The 21173-nt window shown below is 40.7% G+C and overlaps 1 protein-coding gene across 5 annotated transcripts in view; it reads right to left on the bottom strand.

The window, feature by feature from the left end:
• dock5 (dedicator of cytokinesis 5) overlaps positions 1-21173 on the bottom strand; it is a 36076-nt gene that overhangs the window by 3165 nt on the left and 11738 nt on the right. For 4 of the 5 annotated variants that reach the window (XM_034212504.1, XM_034212505.1, XM_034212506.1 and 1 more), the window contains 37 exons: positions 20387-20459; positions 16206-16348; positions 15915-16040; positions 15661-15785; positions 14868-14966; positions 14575-14647; positions 14361-14464; positions 13948-14128; positions 13138-13235; positions 12935-13024; positions 12265-12365; positions 11994-12128; positions 11777-11888; positions 11347-11417; positions 11034-11140; positions 10740-10876; positions 9123-9218; positions 8803-8901; positions 7746-7916; positions 7528-7628; positions 7385-7443; positions 6979-7133; positions 6774-6859; positions 6355-6511; positions 6181-6221; positions 6008-6098; positions 5783-5902; positions 5364-5453; positions 4807-4911; positions 4448-4589; positions 3579-3660; positions 3384-3468; positions 3129-3215; positions 2861-3037; positions 1184-1267; positions 959-1096; positions 555-727 (listed from right to left, as the gene is read on the bottom strand). In XM_034212504.1, coding sequence (XP_034068395.1) covers positions 555-727; positions 959-1096; positions 1184-1267; positions 2861-3037; positions 3129-3215; positions 3384-3468; positions 3579-3660; positions 4448-4589; positions 4807-4911; positions 5364-5453; positions 5783-5902; positions 6008-6098; positions 6181-6221; positions 6355-6511; positions 6774-6859; positions 6979-7133; positions 7385-7443; positions 7528-7628; positions 7746-7916; positions 8803-8901; positions 9123-9218; positions 10740-10876; positions 11034-11140; positions 11347-11417; positions 11777-11888; positions 11994-12128; positions 12265-12365; positions 12935-13024; positions 13138-13235; positions 13948-14128; positions 14361-14464; positions 14575-14647; positions 14868-14966; positions 15661-15785; positions 15915-16040; positions 16206-16348; positions 20387-20459 — 4114 coding nt within the window. Of the gene's footprint in view, positions 1-477; positions 728-958; positions 1097-1183; positions 1268-2860; positions 3038-3128; positions 3216-3383; positions 3469-3578; positions 3661-4447; positions 4590-4806; positions 4912-5363; positions 5454-5782; positions 5903-6007; positions 6099-6180; positions 6222-6354; positions 6512-6773; positions 6860-6978; positions 7134-7384; positions 7444-7527; positions 7629-7745; positions 7917-8802; positions 8902-9122; positions 9219-10739; positions 10877-11033; positions 11141-11346; positions 11418-11776; positions 11889-11993; positions 12129-12264; positions 12366-12934; positions 13025-13137; positions 13236-13947; positions 14129-14360; positions 14465-14574; positions 14648-14867; positions 14967-15660; positions 15786-15914; positions 16041-16205; positions 16349-20386; positions 20460-21173 lie in introns of all 5 variants that reach the window. The other variant, XR_004568611.1, reaches the window with a different exon arrangement.

Here is a 21173-nt window from a genome sequence, read left to right as displayed (position 1 = left end):
CCCTTATATATATATATAATGTTGTGCTGTGTGGAAGTACTCTGGCACATGCCCAATGGGAGAGATGCCACAAGAGAAGAACTGAAGCAGAAGTTAAATGTAATAAACTTACATAAAAAAGGTAGTTTGTTTTTCAGAGCCTCAGTAAGCTATGCAATATCATCCAAAGGTTGTTATAGTATTAATTTCATTTAATTCACTTCATCCCTCAAATGTAATAATCAAATCATTATAATTACTCCGAAACATAAACAAATCGACATGTTATTGCATCAAATATATCCATTTTGCTATGTTTCTTAAATGTCTCTGCATTGGACTAGGTATTTTTGTCTTATGTTTGTGCGAGTGCTCTGGACTACTCCTAACTAAGAGAAAATCAAAAAGAAGAAAACATTTGAGAATCACGGGGTATCAACAAAATAAGACCAATTACGGTAGTAGTTTCAAAGAAAATTAAAGGGGTAATTAGTTCACCTCCCTGCAATCGGCCCATAGTCAGACAACAGGGGACAGTTAGACAGAGGAAGCAGGGAGAGGATATGGGGACTGACTCTTGGGAGGAAATGCAGGAGGGTCCGTCTGAGGATGCGGAGCCGCTGGAGAGGCCGGAGGAGGCGTTGGAGAGGGTTGAGACAGTAGACATGCGGCGCAGGGTGGAGGACAGGATGTAGGGCATCACTACGGAGCCCACGCGACTCTTCTTCCTCTCAGTGAGAGAGCAGGGCTGGGACACACAAATGGGATTAAGCATCATCGGGGGATCTTGGCAGGGGAGGAGCACAATGACAAGCAGAACTCAGGTCGCACAGGACTTGCTAAAGGAAGATTTATGGTCCTGTGCTAATATACCGTACACTCTGCTTTGAATGAGAAGCGTTTGATAGGAAGGCAAGAGGGCCAATAGCTTAAGTTGGCACCCTCTTACATTAAATTGAGTTTTCGGCTGGCAACGCACCAAGGTTATGACGCCATAATGCTTCTCCACTTTCTCCCGAAGGTCTTGGAAGCAAGTAACCAGACGGTTGTGTAAGGGCTTCAGCGGCTCCGTTGTCTTCTCCCCGTGGATACGAATCCCATCTGCCAAGAGAGGGATCTAGAGGGGAAGATGGACACTTAAGTATTCTAAAACGTGTTCTGCTTTGAGCCCAGTGTCAATGACAACGACGGTGGAAGGATTTACCTGTAGGGCGATGAGCTGTTTAAGGACCTCAATGCGCTCGTGGTCCTCTGGGTGCTCTTGGATGTAGGTGTCTGTGAAGAAGGCCTATAGAGGATGAAACAGGATGAAAATTGGGCTGCTCTTTTATACAACATCGTAGAATATAACTGCAAGCAACCGTGAGCAGGTTTCCACAGCATGACAAAGAGGCCGCAGCTGGAAAACATTTATTTTTATATAATATATAAAATATAATATAATTTAACACAAATAAGAAGGTACACATATTAGCCAAGCTAGTTGTCTATTTGCATGTATTTAAGTAGTATATTAGCTCTTTATTACTCAGCATAAAAGATGTATTCATCCGTCTGCCAGACCATAATCCAGATTTAGACTGTAAATGAAATGTAAATTCAAGAGTTGCCCCTAAATTACTTTCCTGTTACTGCTTCTCATATTAAGTTAGGAAATTGTTGTACAGTAAATATATTATGACCTTAATATGATTTCTGTAGAATGGGCTTTATAAGGTGGGAGGCTGTGGCGCAATGGACTAGTGCGTTGGTGTTGGGATCAGGGGAGCACAGGTTCAAACCCCACTGCAGTCAGCATGTCGTTGTGTCCCTGAAGACACTTCACCCCAAATTGCTCCTGTGGGGATTGCCCACAGTATTGAGTATGTAAGTCGCTTTGGATAAAAGCCTCTAACAAGTAACATGTAATGTAATAAGGTGGTTGAACAGGAACAGCATTTTTTTATATTAATAAATCAAATTTGTATTAATAAAAAACAAGGATTATCCTCTTGTGTCTAAATAAAGTAAATTATTTTTTCCTAAAAATATGTTATTTATTCTATAGGCAAGGTCTTGCTCATCATTAATTCACAAGTACTTTAATATTGATATGTCTAGGCTTTACCAGTGTGACATTATATTATTGGAAAGTTGTTTATGTACTCCAATTATGTGAGCCTCTTTCCATTTGTATGGCAGGATTATATACATGATTTGTTTTATTTTCGGTTTTTTCCCGCCTTCATAAGTATAGCTGAAGAAGGGAGAGAGAGAGTACACACGCAGCAGAGCAGGTTGGATTTTAACCTTTTTATTCTGGTCAGTAACTCTAACTGTTTACTCTCCCAGACCGAACACATCCTGAGTTAGTTGACTTGATTTAGAGTTATTTTCATACTATTAACATTTAATTTTTTGTTACAGCATACTTTACTTATTAAATTAAAATAACTACTCAACTTTTTTAGTGAGCTGAGTATATTAAAATCACAACTCATGTACAACAGCAGCCTTTCTCACTATCAATTAGCAATAAGAAAGAATATTGTGGGAACACTCTTGATTAATGGCCTTGTAGTTGAAGAATACAATCATGCAGAATAAGGCATCAATAAGCACTTTAAAAGAACCAATATGCTACTAATAAGCATGCTAAAAAGCAACTAATTAATATGTTTACCTTCATATAATGTGTTACAAAATGTATTTTAATGATTGTAGTTGTAGGACTTATGTGTTGCAATGTTTCATAGTAGTGTTTTCTCTAAATGTATTACTTTAGAGCAAACTGTGCTCTAAACCCTGAACTGATGCAACAAACAGCTTGACAGATTGTGTTGCATCTGTCTATCTATGCTCTCTGCTGGAAAATGTGTCTTGTTAAACTATAAAGTCGAACCTTCTCGTAGTTGGAGAAGCCGCCCATGACCGCGGGGTCGACGATGCCGCTGAGCATCATGGAGAGCGGGTTGATGGACAGCGAGCGATCGCAGTCTTGCTGCTGCACAAGGTTACTCAGCTTCTCATTGGCCATCTCCATGGTCTCTACGGCATTCGCCAAAGGACTGATCTCCTCCTGCACACCGGGAGAATTACATGATGGGAATTTATATGTGAAATAAACTGTGAACAAAGTAGAAGGTTTGAGCGTCACGTTGGCCTCTTACCACTGTGGCAGATTTCACTTCAAACCATTTCAGAATCCCTGGGAAGCGATAGAGCGTAATGTACGTTGTCTTCTCGATCCACATGGTCTGTAAAGCAGAATAAATATACAATAACATTTTAAAGGGTGACATTTTAACATCTTTATTAATCTACAGAGTGAGATATGTGAAAAATGTTTTTTTGAATAAGTTTTATTATTTATGATTGTGATTAGACATATGGGCTTGGTAAAGTAAATTAAAAAAAATGCTTACTGCAAATTCATTGTCTGGGTCCTTTTCACCTTTCCTGAAGGGCCTGGAATAGCTGAACTGGTCCACTTCATTGGTTCTGTAATAGCTGCAGAAAATCAAGGAAGGACAGCGGTGAGTTAGTCTTTTGACCAGAGAACTATAAACCCCAAGGTGTTCACGAGAAGATAAATCAGCCTTTAAGTGTTCCCTCCTCACTTTAATATCTGCTCTGGAACCCCCTTGTCTTTAAACTGGCATGGCACGGTGAGAACAGGCTTGACAGTAAAGCACTGGATGTCTGTGGAGTTCAGCTAAGGATAAAACACAGAATAATGTTGTGAAGCAGTAAAAAGCTGAACAGCATTGGATCAGATTACCTTTTAAAATCTGTAATTGTGAAATAAGTCTACAGACATAGCAGCTCTGTCATGTGAAGGTAGGCGCAGCGGTTCTTCGGGCTAAATCACCATTTTAGTGTAGCCTATCCGCAATTAACACAGATTCAACTGAGGCTGACGGCAATGTCTATCATTTTGCAAGATTAAGTCATACAACTAATTATCAAACATATTTTAAATATTGACCTGAAATCAGAGTTAGTTGAAAAGTTCCAGTTTGGTCCATTTTGAACAATTCATACTAACGAGGACATGAACGTGTATACAACATTTGTTTTGGAAGAATTTAAAATAAAAAGTCCAGATGTCAACCTCCTCGCCTTCCCTTGAGCTCTGCTGCGAACATGGCAAATTCGTTTTTTAAATCTCATTGAATACGTGTGGTTTGTAGAACACACATCTGCTAATAGTCAACATATTCATTCAGTATTACAAAATACAGTATTTAGTTATACTGTACACTGTACAGTATTTCATTTCACATTCTGTTTATCATATTGTATATTACATGTAAACAGTTAGTTATTCTTGGATTTTACTAGCACCATCATGTCACTTGCACTATTTGTTATTGAATTGATCTATTTATTTTTATGTATTAAGTAAAGTATGTGTAACATTGTTGGAGGAGTACGTTGAAATTTCTGTGCATATAACAATAAAACCTTTGAATCTATATTAGGATACATTGTCCAGAGGAGTTGCAGATGTTGTCTCCAGGGGGCGCTGTGCTGGTCATGCGTGTTGCATTGGGGAACTGAGAGAGCAGCTTGACACTGAAGTCTTCCAGCCACTCGTACTCCTTCCCCCGGTAGATGAACATCTTGTTCTGTAGCAGAACAAATTCAATGAGCAACACAACAAAAAAACTCAATAAAAAGCTAGAATTACAATTGAGCTTATTTACATAATATATGAGACTTTATTCCTTCTGACCTTGGGCTATCAACAACTCAATAACCTTTATGAAGATTATTGCATCATTACATGGTGCATGGTGTTTTCTCCAAGTCTTTAGTTATTGAAGCAGGTAATCATTTCCTTACCCTGAGGAAGGAAGGGAGTCCAAGGCCATAATATCCAACAGCAAAGTACTCTGGTTGTGGCCGCATTGCATGCATTATACTTTCATAGAAGCCGGCCTGTTTTTTCTGTAACAGAGGATAAAGAAAATGATAAAGTGCAGTACATCCACAGTATTTAATTTAGTCTCTTAATAAAAAAAGGAATGTGGGTACTCTTGTGTGTTTTATTTAATTACGAGAATAGATTATGGGAGCACAATCATGGTGAACTACTAGCGCAGAGATAATTAATGAGTTCATGTTTCATAATAAATGCAAACTCCACAGCAACAGTTGGGTAAACAGGTTAACACACATTTATCTTCTCCATCTCCTCAAATAATTGCACTCAGACTTGTACTGAAACAACAATTCCTGTCCATTATATCTGATCAGACTTATTTTAATAACCTTAAAGAGGCATACACAACTAAATCATTTAAGCTGTTTTCATATCAGAATTTAAAGCTGCCTTTTTCAGAAGGTTTTAAGGGAATTGTATTTGTACGGCTGAATAAAAATGGAATGCGTCCTCTTACCAGCAGCTGGCTCAGCTCCATGAAGTCAAACATGTGGCTCTCATGCATCTTGGCCAGCTGCTTGCCCAGCTCAATGGCCTTCTCCCACATCTGAGAAGACATGTGCATCACTCAGTGAAAAGGGAACACAAAATAAAAACAAAACAACACAGGGGCACAAGCCAGAGTCTGCCATCTGGTACCCACGACTGCACTCGCGGCTTTGAGGGTAAACAGTTGATATGTGGCTGCCAGTGAGAGATTTAAATACTGTACTAACACAACAAAAAGCTTAAGTAACCTCCCCACCAGTTTCACAATGCTTGCTCAGACGGAACAATTCAGACTTTTCTTTGGCTAATGTATGCATCATGCAATAACAATAAGGACATTGGAACTTTTCACATCAGCTCACATGCATATGAGCAGCAAACACACACCTTGCCCTTGTCCAAATAGCAAATGATCTCCTGGATGAGCCTCTCTTTCAGCTCCTGTTGGGTCCAAACATGCTTCCCGTCTCCAGGTATCAGGTGAGGTGCGCAGGGTTTGTCCGACCACTACGTAAATAAGATCATCAATTAAGAATATGGTTAAAGTCATGGGAATAGGGCTACACTTCTAAAATAAGTAGAGAAACAAGAGCTTTTTGTTGTGTCAGATACCTCCAGTAGTTCAGCATGTAGTAGGAGAGTGTAGGAGGCCTCTGTGTAGTTCTCACAGTCCAGGTGCAAGTCTCGCAGCTTGTATAAGTACCTAGTTACAAAGAACACATTAGTTAGAGACATTGCGCCCTTTGGTCCAAGATCCAGATGCTGCGTGTCTCTTTCCGACTCACCGGATGTAGATGTCCTCCCTTTTTTTTTCTTTGTAGAAATTCTTTAAGAGAAAATAAATGTAATTGCACACTCTGAAAAACACTTCCTTCTGAGCACTTTGCAGCACAGATAATTGCTTTATGAACATGCATGAGCAAACATGAACCCTTTCTACAAACAGGCACAGGGCGTACCAGCACGTTGACGGTGCAGCTCATGCGGTGCTCCGGACTCTCGTCATGTGTGATGGTGCGGTACGCCAGGAGGTTCTCCAGCAGGCTGCTGAGCAGCAGCGCCAGCTCCTCTCCGGACTGAGACAGGTATCTGTGGCGTCTGCAGTGCTCCAGCAATCTGCACATAAAAACAAACGACTAGTTCTAGGTTCGGAGAAAGCCAAAGCGCATTAAAATCTTTTTGGGCATTTCTCAGAGATTTTTCATATTCTGTCCCAGAGGGGTTTCTATCTATTGATTAAGATGATGCCTAGAATTCTATCACACTGTGCTGTCCTACTGGCCACTTGAGGGATGTCTCAAAAACACAATCAAAAATGCCTTTGTATTTTAACAATGTGAATTCTCTATCACAAAGAGTACTCTGCTCCCCGTCTTACGTTTTCTCCAGCAGGACTTTGTACTGCTCATCCCCTCGCCCTCCTTCTACTTCCTGATCCAATTTTGTAATCAGTTCGTTCTCAAACTGCCAAGATAAAAAGGGAAATAAAAAGGCAACATCGTCAGACACATCACAAATGTTGTACTTCAATACATTTTAAACAAAGAACAACAAAGGTCTGAACTTGTTATGTAGCGTCTTACTGTTTCAAATGTGCGTCCGGGGCTGAAGGTGTGCTCACACTGCATCATATCGAAGAAGATGGGGATGGTGGCTTTCCTTATTTCGGGCTCAGGCACCAGCGTGACCTCCAGAATGGGCCCGACCATCGCTGGGATGAACTTCATTTTGTGGGGGCCTGAGGGACAATGAAGCTTTATCACGCAGAAATATCATAGTGTATAGAGAAGGCAATAAGCTGCATCTTCATATCTCAACAAACATAGGACAAATCCAATAATGTGGCAAAAAAAAAACAACACACTGTGAAACTGGACAATATAAAAATATTGTCTTGTTATTCCTCTTGCATTACCGGAAGGCACTGAATAAACACTGCCACAAACTCTGTGATAACAGCAGCGTTATCACAAAGTGCAAAATACTCACCCAGATTGTACCACATATCTCCGATCTTGAACCCAATAGTCTTCCTCATGTCTCCATATCTGCGGCAAATTTAAATTATGGGACTGTTAAATTAAGTTTCCGCCATTGAAATCACATTTTTATTGAAATGTAAATGACCTCACCTGTTCAGTATCTTATTTCGTTTCTCTTGAGAGAAGGACTCCAGCTGCAGTGTCTTGTGAGTGAGGAACGCCACGGTCAAATGAAAGTAGTTATTCCACAGCTGCGAGGGGAGCAGGGTTTTCAAATATTAATACCATAATTACCTTCCCATAACATCTGATTTTCTGTTAAATAAGAAATGTAACTTCTACCCAGGAGGGGGAGGACAAAGACACACCTGGAGTTCAAAATGTGCCTGATCCAGGAAGTACATGTTGAGGACGTCCGAGTATTGATTTATGGCCCTCAGGAAGACCTGCATCTGCACCAGGTTCATGATCATCCAGTCAGCGGGGAACACGTCTCCCATCAGGTCCTTAAACATGATGAATGTCTCCATGAGGAAGTCCTGAGGAAAGCACAGGAGTCAAATCTTTACTGCAAGCGTATGCACACCATGTCTGCTCCATTATGGTAAAATCATAATCACAATTATGTTGAGAACGCAAGGATTACATTATAATTAACCTTGAAAGTAACATTGCAAATTAAACAAAACGTGTCTTCTTTCAGTAGTTACAATTATTTTACTTTAAATATGATTTAACTCTAAAAAACGAAATAAAATAGAAAAAATAGAAATGAATATATAAAAGATATTAATATATATAAATTAAATTATTAATAAAAAAACAAGATCAACTATGCATTAACGTTATTGCACTTCCACAAGCACCTGCACCTGCACACAACCTGATAAATATAGTATATAATAATAAATTAGACCAAAAATAAATTAGATATAATATACTGCAGAAGTGCACCTACAAGAACTACTAGAAAGGTATTTACATGCTGCATATTGAACAGTGAAACAGGCAAAAGTGCACTAATGTAAGGGAAAAGTGGGATGTGCTAGATTAGAAAAAGGAAAAGAAAAAACTCGGGCATCATTGTGAAACGACTAATAGTCGTTTTATCTCAATGATCTTGGTTTCAGAATCCTTTTTTTTTACACTAAAATGTTAATTTCTTTCCCAGCACCGATACACACAGTTGCTTTGAAGAAATACAAAAAGTAAAGTCCAAACTAAGCAAGTCCATAGCAGCGCTGCCACATGTCATGGAGAGCCACTACTGACATCCTCATCATGTCAGCCCAATCCATTGCATGAAATGTCTATAATCAATATTCCCTGGAGAAGCAGTAAGTGGCCTGGGTGGTTTAATGCCTGTTATTGATGAGATGTTTCAGGACGAGATGTAGCCAGCAGGGGTAGAACCAGGGCACTTACAACGATATCCTGTCTTGTCTTGAAGGTGCTGATGTAGTGGGCGTAATGCATGTCATCCATTTGCTTCAGGATGGCCGTCATGCAGGCGAGATATTGTCCCTGCAGCGGAGGAGTAAACTATTAATCACTTGTATCACAGTGAATAATTGTCCAAAAAAAGAAGAGTATTACCTGTGTGTTTTCTTATACCGCTTAAAAGATGAGTTTATTTCTGTATTTGGGTATTTTATGTGGATGTCAGTGTGCTTATTATTAAAATGCATGCTGTGGATGTATTTGTCAAGGGCATATTTCAGCTGTAACGCCGCAGTGTGTCTTACAATGAGAGGGGAGGATCTCTCCATGCTGATGACGGTGCGATTAACCCTGCGAAGAAGCCGCTCCATTATCAGCTGAACGTGCCCTCTGGTTGGACCCTGCACAGACAGAACAGCCTCAGGTACAATTACCCGCTGAAACACGGCCACACAGACACGCTGCAAACGGTTTTCAGGATCAAAGGATCGGTTCCATCAAATTACAAAAAAAAGGGAAAAAATAACAGCCTATATTCACACTTTTTCCAGGTTGTGAAATGCTTATTTTTTGGTGCTCAGTGTTGAAAAAATACATTTCTTTCAAGTTACTGTGGATAATTTATTCTTTCAAATGTTTTCTTGGAGAAAAATATTTATATTTAGTAGAAGGATATAAACAAACATGAGATAAATTATTTTGCAACTTTTTTGATAACTGATAAACTATTTTAGTGATATTGCCAGCAAAACATGCCACAGATGTTAATGATTACAGCCTCTGAATTTTAAGGACTTGTCGTGAATTTCAGTTCACAAAAATACCATTGTGTTTTTGCCTGCTGGTAGATTAAAAGAAGAATCTGGAGATGTCGCCTCAGGCTTTCGGAGATTGTGGTTTGTCACTATTTCTGATGTTGTAAAGAAAAGCCTCGCAGTGAGTTATCCTTTGTGGAAAATATATTGCTGCAACTTTTCAATGCTGTGAGCATCACAAACTGAATTAAATTCCCCTCCATCCTTTTGGGGCAGTAGCATTAAATCTCAGAGACAAATTAGGGATGCGGAGATCCATTACTCTAAATGTGTATCAGTCGGATGTGGGTCTAAATCACTATATTTGGATTTCAGGGGTAATAAGGCATAATCCAATGCTCTCTTTTCTCCCAAACTCTATCAACATCTCTCATTGAGGTATATGCTTCATTGAGTGTTTGAAAATGTTGCACAAAGTTGGATTTATAATTTAATTGTAATGTTTAAAACACTGCTGAGCAAATAAAACAAGCTGCTTAAAGTTCTGTGTGGTAAACAGTTTAAATAAAAAGATGGAGCATTGTTGCATTACTGAGTCATGCTGTGGAATATGTATTTCTTCCTTGAGGGATGGAGAGTATTTTCTTTCACAGTTTGAGTGTGATGTTTTCAAGATAGCTGGGTTAAGAAAACTGCATCCATACAAATGCATTATTAACAGCTTGGTTGTTTAAGAACGGGAAAAAGACGGCATCGATCATTATCAGCCAACCAACAAGGTTGCTATCTCTATGGAGTTTATCAGGGTAGCCAGTACCTCTTCTCCTTACAGTAGATTAGTTGTCCACTAGGGGGATATCTAGGTGCTACCAGGCTATATGGGATATAGAATTCCTTCAGCATGCTCAAGGTCTGCCCCGAGGCATTTTTTCTATGTAGACGTGACCAGAAAACCTTTTTAAGAGGAGCCCAGATCACCTCAAGTGACTTATTTCCGGTCACACAGCAGCAGTTTTGCTCTGACGTGGCAATGGAGGTCAGAGTTTTATCCATATTTGTCATGGTGGGCTAATTTTGACTGCTTTAACCCACCTTCTCACAGAGTAGCTGTCGTTTGTGTGTGCCGACCATTTAAACTCATGATCTCCGAGTGTAAATTGTCCTCACCACGTCCTTGCGGTCCAGGTTGTCCAACACTGTGCTGAGGAGTTGTGCGCAGGCCTCATGGTCCGGTTTACACGAGTGGTCGTCCAGCTGCCCACTCAGCTGGTCAGTAACAAGTGGCAGAAACACATCTCGACAATCTGTGAGCACAGAACAGACTCATTGTATCACACAGCCATTTCGTATTAATGGAGCTGACATGACAAACTTGTATGTAGGTGTGATGCAGAGCAGTTTTCTTCCCTTAATCTTGTGTGAAATGTCATTATGCGCTTTTCAAGCCTCGAGGACTCCTACCTGGCTGCCTGAAAAGGTCACTCTCCACCATTTTACACAAGCAGCCCAGCTTTTGACGCACAAGCTGAGAGTCAGGAATGCTCTCAATGAACTTTGCTAGGAGAACACTGAGAAGAGAATGAAAGAGAAGAAGTGTGTGACAATTTCTATGCTTTCCACATTTCTCATCCAGTAATTATTGCCACAGGAAAGGATGATTTTAGAGAAGCAAAAATGGAGAATAATTCCTCTTTTTGTTCGGGAGTAAATATGATAATTTGCACAGAGTAAGGCAATTATCATATCCTGCTGTGCAAATCCTCTGGGTAGTTACCTGAGTTCCACAGGATCAAATGCAGACTGGATGTCATTAATGATGCTGGGAAGGTATTTCAATATTGCTCCCTGAAAAAGTACAGAATCAGAATCATAAGGCTGCAGCACAGGGATGTTTTGTTTTAGTTAAACAATCTTTTTACCAGAGTTTTTCTTCACCTAATTGAGGCTGCCAACAGGGATGCCACAGTCATTTTAAAAGGTAATTTGTAAAAAAAAAATCAAACTTGTCCATAACAAATCTTCACAGCTGGATTACTGAGACTGAAAATGGCTGCATTTTGCTTTTATTTTCAAGCTACAAATGATACAATTTCAACTGTTTCCACATGATTTGCAGGTCTGCATTACTAAAACACATATTAAAAAAAGAAAAGCACTACAGGGCACATCAATTATTCTTCATCAACTATTCTTCTTCAACTTACTTTTATCTTCACTCCCTCGTCTAGAGGTCTGTCCATGAGAGTGTTGAAAGACAGGAAAAGGGTGCGAATGGAGTTGAAGAAAGCGTCACCATCTTCACTGTTCCCGTAGAATCTGAGAGTCAAAGCCAGGCATTGCATTAAAATAATTCACTCGTATAATAGGAACACAAATGTTTAATATGAAGAGTGGATTCTTGGGTGAAAGTGTCTCTGATACCTGAGATAGAGGACCCGGGACTGGACAATAAACCTGAACAGGTATTTGAGAGCTTTGAGTGCTGCGTAGAGCCTCTCGCTCAGGACAGACTCCTCTGCATGGCCCACGTAGTAGTTCAGCACCCTGGTTAGCTTCCTGAGAAAGTGAATGAGTCAGGCATCAAGGTTTGCTGCTAATTTGCGTGTGGGTGGAGAGCAAAAGACCCACTAAAAATAAACAGCTTGAAGGGGTGTACGCGATCAAATGTGGGAAACACAGAGAAACGACTCACATGTAGGCCAGAGTGGCACTGAAGTGCTTGTTGATGTAGGTTTCCAGGACTGGATTGAAGTGCTGGAATTTGATGTCGCCAATAAGTGTGATTATAAATACCTGGTTACAGAAAAGAGGAACACACACAATTAGAGCCAAGACCAAGGTGAAAGAAGATGCAGTTAATCGCAACTTTTTTTTACTTGTGACCTTGTAAAGTTATCATCCCTTGGTTTAAATCCCAAATAGCACTCATTACCATATTTACTGTCAACAAATGTGCTATTTTTGCTATTTTATGTACTGAAAAGTCAGCTCTGCACTAAATGTTCAGGGTTTATTTTCATGTCGATACGAGTCGGCAGCAACTATAAAACGATTGGCATTCAAATTGTTGACGTACCCAATCTAGCTTGCCTGGGGTAGCCTATGTTTGAATCTCAGATATCTTAGCTCATTTAAAACTTTATACACAGTTCACTATATGTGGATAGACATTTGAGGGTACATAGGCAAGAGTAACAACACATTTTTCTTTACGGTCTCATTAAATTAAACTAAATTTTGATGCATTTTAGTAGGTTTATGTCAGTAAATAACTTGTAGACTGTCCTGTCTTTTAAACTTCTACACCATACAGTATGGTAAACGTTTGATTACCATAGCCTAAGGCCTGAAAAACTACTAACCAAGGCATCAAACACCAGCGTGTCATAAGTGTCCTTCTCTGAAGTCTCCATCATGATGTTGAACAGAGCATCGAGGGTGTCCTGGAGAAACTGTGCATAAAACAGAACACTGTTAAAAAGGAGCCATTCCAAAAAAAAAGGAATATTTACAATCTGTGTTAAATATAGCAACATATTACATATTTTAAATCAGGGGAACGCACTTTTACAATCTCTCCTCCCTCAACCTCCATCAGCCTCTGCAGAATCTGGTCCAGGTCCTCAGGCTTAGACCTCCAGTTCAACAGGCCAAGCAAATCCACTGAAAAAACAGACACATCAGAAAACAATCAGTAAAAGCACCACGTCCTCTTTCAACGTCAGTTCAAATATAAACCTAATTTGATCTACATCCAGCTTAATTCATATCAATGCAATCTGGGGGACGGAGCTACTGCATCCATACTTGCCAACCTTGAGACCTCAGAACTCGGGAGCATTTCCAAAACCACCGCGGGGGGGGGGGGGGGGGGTGCTAGTGGATCGCCGGAGCTGTATTAGATTAACATTAACGTGCTTGTTAATGTAGTTGTAAGTGCAATGACTTGCGGCCTGTAGCACCATCCTTGGTGGAGCATATGTGTGGGAAAGGAGTGAGCAGAGGGTGGAGTTGCTCTGTTTGCTGTGACTGTCTTCCTCACCCTCTCAGACTTTCAGGACCGCGCTACCATGGGAACCAAACAATGATGTAGCTGTATAAAAGTCCGAGTGGAAACAGTCCCGAGTAAATCTGATTTTGTCAGAAATCGGGAGAAATGCGGGAGAAATATGACCCCGGGAGGAAACCGGGAGAGGGCAATGAAATCGGGAGTCTCCCGCGAAAATCGGGAGGGTTGGCAAGTATGACTGCATCTCTATCTGATGAGGAACCTGATTCATTTCTTAAAAATGACTTGCGACAGGAGTTTTTTTTAAATTATATCAGAGTCGGAGCCTGGAAGATTGTGAGAAATAGAAACAGTGCCATACGGTACCGTTCTGAGTGAGTTTAGTGGAGCAGGTGAGCGTGGCGATCTGGAAGCTGTCTTTAGTCACAGGAATCACTCCTGAATGGTGGAACGTCTTCCCTGTTTGTTTCTCCTTCTCCTCCACCTCAGCACAAGTCGCTGGCAAGGTGAGATAAACCTTTGCATCCTCCGCCTTTTTCACATCAACCTAAGAAATTCATAAGACGGGGAATGAATCATGAAGGATATTGATCGATGGAGATCTAATTTCATATTTATCGATTGAGGAGTGATTCATGCATAATCCATCTACCCACTGTCAGCTATTCAAGGCACTGATTTTTTTCTGGGAGTAATTACATCAAAACAATGTCTTGCTTATTTTAAAGTTAAGTGCGGTTTCCTAAACTTCATTAAAAACCACAATCGTGCAAAGGTACCTTATAGACGATAAGTCCATGCCTGCCATCTTTCAGCGTGGTCCCATCTCCTCTCATGAGCCGGACGAAGGCCATACCGAAGGGCTTCTCTGATTTATCCCTCGCTGAAGTACACACAGGGGCATAACATGGGAACAGACTCGGCAGGAGTAAATGTATTTAACGTGGTTGCAGGATTACATGTGGGAGTTTCTTATACAAATAAGTCACTCACATTCCTGGGAGGATCGGTGTCGAAACATCACCCTCAGGTGACAGCGGCAGACGTCTTCAATGGGAATTGTCACCTTGCAGGAAGGAGATAAAAGTCAGGGAATTAAAGTGAATACAGGATTATACATACAGTATAGCAGAAATGCAGTCTGCTGGGAGATTTGTATGAAGAGCACATTCTGTGTCAATATTCTCCAGGGGAAATTAGGTCTTTGAAGGAGTAATGAAAGAACATGAGCTATCATGTTCGATCCCCCATAGGAGGCAGCACACGGGTCGTTGACAGAAGCTTACCTTCACTGTTTCATTCCAACAAGGCTGCTTCACCTGGTAGTAAATGACAGACTTGTACTCTGAGATGCCATCGTACCCGGCCCCAGGAAATATCACTTTCTATAGAGATGGAAGGAAGGAGATACACTTATATGGTTATATATTACATATACAGTCTGCGATTTGAAGTCAAAACAAAATGAACATCTGAGACCGATGTTAAGTCAATAGTTTAGCAGGCAATAACCCACAAGTACCAGACACATTTCGACCTGAGTATAGCACTAGAGGAAAAATCAAGCAATCACAACATGTTGAACAAGTGAGAGACATGAAGGCTGTTGAGAAATTCACTTAAAACTACAATATAAAAAAAAAACAGCAGATCAGGAATTATGTGCTGTTTTTTATGTGCGCATGTATATTGTCTGTTTAGTTAGTGTGATAGAGAATAATGTACCGGCGTCGCATGTTCATGAATGTGTGTAACTTGTGCTAAATCTGGGATAAATCAGTTATTCTCTTTTGAAATGTATGTTTTTTTTGCCTGATCCTTGTTAAATAAAGACTAATAGTAATACATAATTGCAGGCCATTATAATCTGGGGACCACGAATGTTGGTAGAGTTAATAGGACCAAAGTGGTGGGCCGACAACCCAGCATTTTTAATCTATAGAATCAAAAGTGCAACATTTACAGCAGCATTATAGTTGTTAGGTTGTGAGGAGATGGTTGCCCAGTTAGTCCCAAGAGGCTAAATCACAGAAAGAGAGAGATCAAAGATGATATGTTGCGTCCACTCGTGTATTTTACCTCGATGGAATTGCCTTCATCATCGTGCACACTGAGAATGAGCTCTACGTTTTTCGGGGTCTTCTTTTTACCGCGGTCAAACTCTCCCTGTAGCAACGTTACGTAAATATCATTCCTCACGATTCCTGAAGAAAAGACGACAACAGGTGATCAAACGGATGTGCTGAGAATTTAGAAACCCTTCTCACGCCTTTGTAAGCAATTAAAACGAACATGACCATGGTTTATGCAGAGCAACAAAGACTTCAATCCACCTGGGAGGATGATTTCTGGGAAGCCCATTTTCCTGACGATAGCTGTGCTGCGGTCGACAAAGTGGGGGTAGTCCTTCCTGACTTGGGCGAGATCCCCCGGGAGGAGCTTCAGGGTCACAAAGAGTCCTGCCAGAAAACACGTAAAGAAATGAAATGAGGCAGATGGCAAAAAGAACCCACCCTGTAGACTCCTCACACATCATTTATTTCACTCAAAAGAGAAAAGGTCAATTTAGAGCGGCCCTCTGAAATCACAGGAGGAACACGCTGTCTGTGAACGCTTCATTTTACCCTGGCCTTTGTGATTGACCTCCCGTGTTGCAATGACTTTGTTGAAGACAGCAGTGAGCGGCTCATTCTCTCCGATGACTCGAGATGGGATGAGCGGAGACATGATGAGCTGCCGCTGACGGATGTAGGTTTCCATGGCAATCCTGGGAGAAAAGTGTCAGAACGGGGATGAGAAAAATCAGCTGCCAGCGTCTGACAAGTGAAAAATAAATGGACAGAGGAGCTGCAGAGGCAGTGTGAGGCTTTCCTGATGCACCATTATCCCCCCAGGCCCCCACTTTCCTCAAAGGACTACCATGGACCCCAGACACACACAGAGTGCAAGTGCTAAACTGAGCTTTGTAGAGAACAACACTGTTTACTTATAGCTTCATTAGAAGTTAAGTTGATCAAATAGATGTTTTTAAACACAGTTCTTCTCTGTTGGCTCCGCACTGGCACAATTGTGAAATGATGACATTGTCAAATGAACAGTTAATGTTCTCCAACAGTATAGGCATATCTCATTGGTTCAATACAGAATTTAAATGCACTGTATAAGCATATATATTGTGAAGTGGTGCATCAATAAGTATTAGTGACCAAATTGGATTAAATGGATTTTCTGCTTAATTTTCAGAAATGTTTCACACATGACAATTACATTGAATTACAGTGAGAACTAGTCCAACCTAATGTTCTTGTGTAACCTAAAACATTTTTAAATGTAGCTTACCGAGAGCTCAAATTATTGTATAATACATGGTGTGAAACTGAGTTTCCTACACCACAGTTATTGAACAACACTGATCAAACGTATTAGAGCGACAACATGTATCTTGTTAAAATAGATTTCTCTGTATTCTGTTTGGTCAGAGGGAGAGGGAGGCCTGAGTCTACATGGTACCTTTATGTCACAGACATGTAGAGGAAGGATCTATGTATTGCCAGGACATTTGTTCCTGGTATGCATGAACCATCTATTTTGAAAATGTTGAATTAGCATTTATTTTTTTGTATTTTACATTTCTGTCACTTGAGGTTTCTATGAATAGGGTTTAACACAGTTAATTTGTAAGACTGACATTTTTGATAAATTACTCATTTCTGTTTAAAATATGAATTGTCACAGTTCCAGCCAACTGACAGCGTTGGTGGCAGGGGCGGACTGGGACTTCAAATCAGCCCGGGACTCTCGACCGGCCCACTTCGGTACTGCCGGCCCACCTCGGTACCGCAAGTAAATACCGCTAGTAAATTGTCGACGGGGGGGTGCTAGTGACTTATCCGACCGGCCCACATCGTCCGACCGGCCCACTTCAGTACCGGCCCATCGGGATTAGTCCCTAACGTCCCGATGGCCAGTCCGCCCCTGGTTGGTGGAGCAGGTGGAAGTCATTTCAGCAAATGAACTCACCAATTTATATTTCCTTTTGAATCACAAGTTGAATGTTTTGACGGCCTTTTGCAAATTACAAATGACTGGTTATTAGTTGAACTGCCCTGCATAGACTGATGACTGATGATTGCACTTGCAACAATGTTTCAGAAAAATGTGCTTAAGCATCTGAAAAGAAAACTGTGTCCAATAACTCAGTGGTTCTGGAAAAGTGTTATAGAAGAAAATGACAACATAAAGTAGATCCCCGTTGATCCATTGTTGTTTTTGTTAGGATCTGTAGCTTAAGAGATATATGGCACAGATCATAGGTATATACTGCAGATACTTTTATTGATCAAAAAGAAAATGATAACTGTGAATTGGAAGGATGAAAAACTACCAACCATAACTCAGCGGGTGCAGAGACTGAATCAGAAGGACCATCAAAAATGCTATCATGTTGTTTTTCTGTAACTCACCCTGCTCTGCTGCGAATGCTTTTTGTAAATGTATCTTCCTTTCTTTCCTTTTTTTTTAGGTATTATTGTTAACTATCTTATGTCAGGGTATGTTCTATATGGCTGAATAATAAAAATGTAATTAAAAGTTTCATAAAAAATATCTGTGCTCTGTTGCTATTTTTGAAATATATAAATGTTCCCATTGCTCGTGGGAAATGAATGTAGACCTTTTGGTTTAATATATAGCCCTCCCAATAGGAAATCCATGTGTTATTTAAATAAATCGTCCACAGGTGATAAACCCTGATATTCAATGCTACAAAAACATGTTTTTCACTGATACCTCATTCACACCAACGCAACTCCGGTTCAAGCTCCGTGCTAGAGCTTTTCAGGTTCAGAACCGGTTCTTCGGTTTAGCTCCGGCTCTTTTCACACCGCCCAGAGTCCGACTGCTGCTGCGTCATTGCGTCATCGTTTGCGTCATGACGTAACCGTTTCGTGCCTGCTTCATAAAGCCAAACCGCGCGAAAACCCCTCACAGCAGTGGCGTTTTCTCCCGGAGGCCAAGGGAAGCCAGGCTTCCCCTGTTTTTTCGGATTGTAGTTATAATTTAAATAAATAAATAAAAACACTTTGTTTTGTTTCGATAATTCTCCTTTGCTGTGTGTTGCTGCCGGCCTGGCTCTCCCCCATGCTCATTGAGTATTTTACAAAGAGTGAAACAAACAGCGCCCCTCTAGATGTTATGGTGAAACAGTAGATTGCACTCACTGTTGCGAGAGGAGGCCAGCCCAATCTGGCTTCCATTGGTGAAAAAAAATTGAGGGATTGACCAATCAGATGAGGCCCACGTGATGCCCCTGGGCCATGCCAAGGGAAGCCAGCCGCCTCTTGCTTCCCTTCAGAGGCGGCTGGCGGCTGGCGATTTGATTGGACACTGCCATCCAATCAAATCACATCAACATCAGTTTTAATACCGTCATCACCGCCGTTAGAAATTATCAAGCAAATGAAGCATTATGGAGGGTGGAGATTTGGCGTACTTAATCAAACATAACTTTACTAAACTTCCGCTACAGCAGCAACTACAAATTAAATCAGATGACAGGCCAATGACCGCACTCCAGCTGTGTGTACACAGAGGAAAAAGGGAGAGAATCGGATGTTCAATGAGGACAATTATGTCCGCACGGAGTGGCTAACTGGAAGCGCTAAACTTCAGCGTCTATTTTGCTGGCCATGTCTTCTTTTTGACAAGGATTCGTGCTCCCTGAACAATCCTTGGGCAACTTCAGGATTCATCGACCTTGCCAACCTGTCACGGGCAATTGAGAGGCACGGTAAATCCAAAAATCACAGATTGTGTGATTGTCTGCATACATTAATAAGTAAAATGCTTAAATTAATAAGGAGAGAGTTTCAGCTGGAGAGTGCGTGCGGACCTTTCGGTTAGATAACAGGCGTGTGCAAGTCCTGCATCTGTGTGATACAAATGTGTGTAAAATGATACCGGGCGCTGTAATCACTCCTCTGGTTACGTTATTGACCACCCCCCCCCGACCCAAAAAATGGGCTTCCCCTACATTTTTCCCCAAGCCACGCTACTGCCTCACAGCTGACACCGACAACAACAACAATGGCCGATTGTGCTCAAGCTTCCTCTGTACCTCTTCAGAAGACCAGATTCCCAGTAGGTAGCTGGTCTCTTCAGTGGACCACTGCTGCTTGTTAAGTTTCTCCATCGTTGTGTACAAACTGGATAAAACGCGGGCTTTTTGTTGTTGTTCAGGAGTTGATCCCGCCCCTGCCTCGACGTAAGCGTGACGTATGTGGTGCTTTTGCTCTGGCGGGACAATTTTTTGGTGCTTGAAACGAACCGGATTCCGGAGCTAAGAGGCTGCTCCACTGCGGTGTGAAGAGGAAACCCCGGTGCTTTTCAAGCTCCAGCTCCAAACCGGCCCTGAAACACCGTTGGTGTGAATGAGGTATGAGTGCTTCTTTGTGCTGACTCGGTGAACTGTGACAACTAGAGATAAAAAGTTAGGAAAATGTTGTTTGGATGTTTTTGGTGCTCTCCCATCGAGTAACCCTATGAACATATTACCGTCCTGATCCCACCATGGAGCAGCTTCTGTGAGAGCATGGCCTTGAAGCCTGTCTTTTTTAGAAGAGATAAGACTCAAGATTGCAATTTTTTTTTTATTTGTTGCTGAAATGCAACATAGAAAAAGTTGAACCGCGTCCTTGAAAAATATTTGATGATGAACACAGTGAGCAAAAATAACTCGAGTCCTAGTCCCATTCTTTTCCATTAGAAAACAAGGATGATCATGATAAGAAGAGCGACATCAACTCACTGCTGGAAGGGGATGAAATGCTGCTTGTCCTCATCGTCTGTTTTGCCATGGGCGACGTCTGTAACGTCCATCACTGCAGTGACAAAGCGAGCTCAGTTAGTGCTGTAAGGTAACGGAGTACATCTCATCAAGTACTGTACTTTAAAACAATTCAGATGTACTTATACTTTACTTGAGTACTCCCTTTTTATGTTACATTATGCTTCTACTCCACTAGAGTACTGTACATTTCACATCTTCATTTTTTCCATAAATGGATTTACTACTAACTTCATATATTTAAATGATTCATATAAATATCAAGAACATTTAAACTATTTTTATAGAATAATCAATTTAAAGCTATCAAAATATTTTTCAGCTGCAACATTAACATATAAATCTATCAAATTAAAGATTATGATGTAATAATATAATGGGCCATTGTGCATGATGGGTACTTTTTGTACTTTAAGTCAATTCAGATTCTATCTATTGTATCCATTTACTTGAGTAAAGTTTTTAATGTAGTGCTTCTATCAAAGTATTTCTAATAACTGTAGCTATGCACGTATGACTACTAAAAGCCTTGAACCTTGAACTTCTCCTGCCATAAATCACAGCAGATAAGGATAAATGAATATACCAAATGCAATGCCGTTTTTTTTGTTATTTCAAAACAGAACCTAGTTTTAGTTCTAAAAAGGTACATTTATTCACTTGAACTCTTCTAAAAGCAGGATTGGAGCCAGGCGTTGGATCCGACTCACCTGTTACCTGCCTCAGCACACAGCCAGCTTAAAGTAGT

This window comes from Gymnodraco acuticeps, unplaced genomic scaffold (assembly GCF_902827175.1).
Source record: "Gymnodraco acuticeps unplaced genomic scaffold, fGymAcu1.1, whole genome shotgun sequence".
NCBI classification, from domain to species: domain Eukaryota; kingdom Metazoa; phylum Chordata; class Actinopteri; order Perciformes; family Bathydraconidae; genus Gymnodraco; species Gymnodraco acuticeps.
The sequence above is the reverse complement of the archived record's forward strand: the minus strand, read 5'-3'. Positions and strand labels throughout refer to the sequence as shown.